Source organism: Branchiostoma floridae, chromosome 5 (assembly GCF_000003815.2).
Source record: "Branchiostoma floridae strain S238N-H82 chromosome 5, Bfl_VNyyK, whole genome shotgun sequence".
Classification (NCBI taxonomy): Eukaryota; Metazoa; Chordata; class Leptocardii; order Amphioxiformes; family Branchiostomatidae; genus Branchiostoma; species Branchiostoma floridae.
The window spans coordinates 23210135-23213207 of NC_049983.1; the positions used below are offsets into that span (position 1 = coordinate 23210135).

General features: G+C 43.7%; 1 protein-coding gene across 1 annotated transcript in view; it reads right to left on the minus strand.

Annotated features, from left to right (window-relative positions):
• LOC118415740 overlaps positions 1 to 3073 on the minus strand; it is a 56785-nt gene that overhangs the window by 52583 nt on the left and 1129 nt on the right. Inside the window, exon 2 of the mRNA XM_035820526.1 lies at positions 784 to 956. Coding sequence (XP_035676419.1) covers positions 784 to 956 — 173 coding nt within the window. The remainder of the gene's footprint in view (positions 1 to 783; positions 957 to 3073) is intronic.

The window sequence follows — 3073 nt, forward strand, 5'->3', positions numbered from 1 at the left end:
TACAGAGAAAGTGGAGCCTTTATACATGGAGATGGGATTGCCAGTCAAAGGTACAGAGACAGTTAGCCTTTATTACATGGAGATGGGATTGTTAAGATGCCAGTGGGAGTCCAATAATCCACCAAACAGATTCCTTTGTAGCAAAATTGACCAATTACCATTGTTTTGAGTATTGCAAGTTCTCAAGTTTCCAGGTTCAGGTCCAGACCTGGAAATTATCCTCTGAATCTGAATTTTCTGTACTGGTACCTCCCCCAACCAACAATAGATTTTTTTCTTTCTGTCCTTTCACATCTTATTCTTTGACTTTAGATTTATTTTGGCATTCTATGGCATCTGTTTTTTTTCAATCTACGGAATATTTGTGCTCATTTTACAGCTGCTTTGCACAAGTTATTGTGTGGTCGAAAACTTTTTTTTGTTTTGGAAAAGGCCGAAAATTGGTGCGAGCGCGGATGTCATCCATATAATCAAATCAACATGGCCTTATTCTGATATTTTTGTCAGGAGGGTACGGGCCAGAGCCTGGGCTAATACCTTCGACGTCGTATAACTACCGAACGACGTGTGCTAAGGCTACCAAACTTGATGACTTTTTCTTAAGTATTGTTGCCAAGTATTGATTTTTTGTGTTGCCATGGCAACGAGTTTCTGACAGCCATTTTTTAACAAATGTACTGAAATCACGAAGGGGAGGGGATCAAAAGAGACCCCCCTGACCCCAGGAATCCCCCCCCCCCCCCCAAGAAAAAACACGGTCTGGATAGAGTTAAGAGTGGTTACCTTGGTGACGTGGAGTGACGACCACCGATCGAGGTCCGGGCTGCGGTAGTGGCTGTGTCCGGTCAGGCTCGGGTGTACCTGGTCACCGTGACCACCTCGGGATTTCCAGATGCCGTAGCTGCTCCCTGGCGCCCCCGCAACGATCTTGAAGACCATTCTCCAGGAACAACTCCCTGTAACAACAGAGAAATGACATGCATTCTGTCGCGTACAATCGGCGTTGGAGAGTGTTGAAGAGGGGTAAGGTGCACACCACTTTCTGTGATATCATACCAGGGACGTCTTTGATCATACGTACCCTTTACCCGATGTTGCAATTATCACTACTCTCCAAGCAGAGGCTATCTAGGCTCCGTCAGTGGTTTTTTTGCGTTTTTTTTTTTGCGTTTTAATCTGGCTTTCTATTTTCTACTGTTTTATTGATGTCTCTATGCCGAGAGACATCAACAAAAAGGTAATAAAATAGAAAGCATGATTAAAAAAAGTTTAAAAAACAGCCAGAGCCTAACCTCTAGCTCTGCTTGGAGAGTAACTAATTTTGGCTGTATATTCATTTATCATTGGAGACTATGAGACTTTATTTTGCCATTAAGATTTTTCCGATGTTGTCACTGCACTTTAATCAGTTACTGTAAATGCATTTAAGTTCGCGGGGATTTAATTTCGCGGTAGCGGGAAAAAGGACTTTTCGCGGTGGATTTAAGTTCGCGGTAACACCATAGACTGAGGTCTAATACCATGATAGAAAAATGTTCGCGGTGGTTTTAAGTTCGCGGTGAAGTGGTCACCGCGAAAACCGGGAACATTAATCCACCGCGAACATTTCTCCATTTACAGTATGCCCTAATTAGCTATAATTTGTATTACAATCTATTTACTGTGTACTACCTCTGTCTCAGTTGCTTGCGGCTGTTCGTTGTCATGTAAACGTCGTTTACTAGGTAGGGTAATTAGGTGGTTACAGCAAATGACCAGGCCACACACCATATACATATCGAGGCGGATCATTGACCCTTCATAGGTTTGACTGACATGCAGATACATACAACCGAGAACCCAACTAGCCGCAAGCTAAACTTGGGAGGCAATACATTCGGTACTATCGGCGTTCAGATCGCTTTTTATTAGTGACGTCTCGCTGCGCATCCGGAGAGTTTAAGGGCTCTTTGTTCCACCAGGTGCAAAGCCGATGGCATAATTGCTCAAATTCCTCGCCTTTGTTAAAGACTAAGCTCCATCTTGCCCTCTAGCCTCCTGGAATCGATATCTGACGTTTCCCATGCTGAGAACAATGCTGCCTTTTTGACAGACCATTGCCAATGGCAAGATATGCGGACCGTGTCAAAACAACCTCATTAAGTCAACCTTTCATGAATGCATCGTATCGAAAGTTAGACATCCGTTAAGCTGGCTCCGGGCGAAATGATTAGTATGGTCATTTTGTGTTTAGTCATTTTAGATCAAGTGATGAGTTCCTACGTTTAACGACCATGTCAGATATCTCTAGACTTAAGGTGCACTCTAACTGCACTTGCGCCAAGCTTGCGGCACTGCGGGGTTCGGGTTTTTTTTGTGTATTTTGTCGTCTTCCAAGTCATACTTTTACGTAGCACGCAATATCTAAAAGATAAAACATTGGAGAAAATGACGAAACAATGACGCAGTGAACTAACCCCGCAGTGACGCAAGCTTGACGCAAGTGCAGTGAGAGTGCACCTTAAGCTCCAGTGCCTTGCCCTCCAGTCTCTTGGAATTAATGTCGGAAAATTTTCCAATGCTGAGAACAATGACGACCTTTTGACAGACCATTGCCAATGGCAAGATATGCAGACCACGTCAAAACAGCCTCATTAAGTCAACCTTTCAGGAATTTTACTACGCTGGCTGCGGGCGAAAGGGTGTTGTTATTTTGTGCTTAGTCATTTTGTGCTTAGGCTATATTGATTTTATTATACAGGCAACATCCTCTGGGAATCACCAAAACTGATGCGAGCGTGCGAATAAAACAATTTTTCCCAACGTTTTCTGACAGAATCCACTGAGATCCCGGCAAAAACAACGCGATCTTTCACCCTGACATGTGATTACAGTGACCAAACCAGTGTTGTAAAAATGACGTTATTGTCTGAACGTAGACATAGGCAGAAACAAAGAAACGCCTGCAAGACCTGTGATTGTCAACTTTCGGTGTTAAAAAAACGTTGTCATCAGACTACTGACTATAGACCGCCTTTATACCCCCCTCACATTAGGCGCGATTCGGTCGGACGACGGGTCTGCGAGCTCTAAA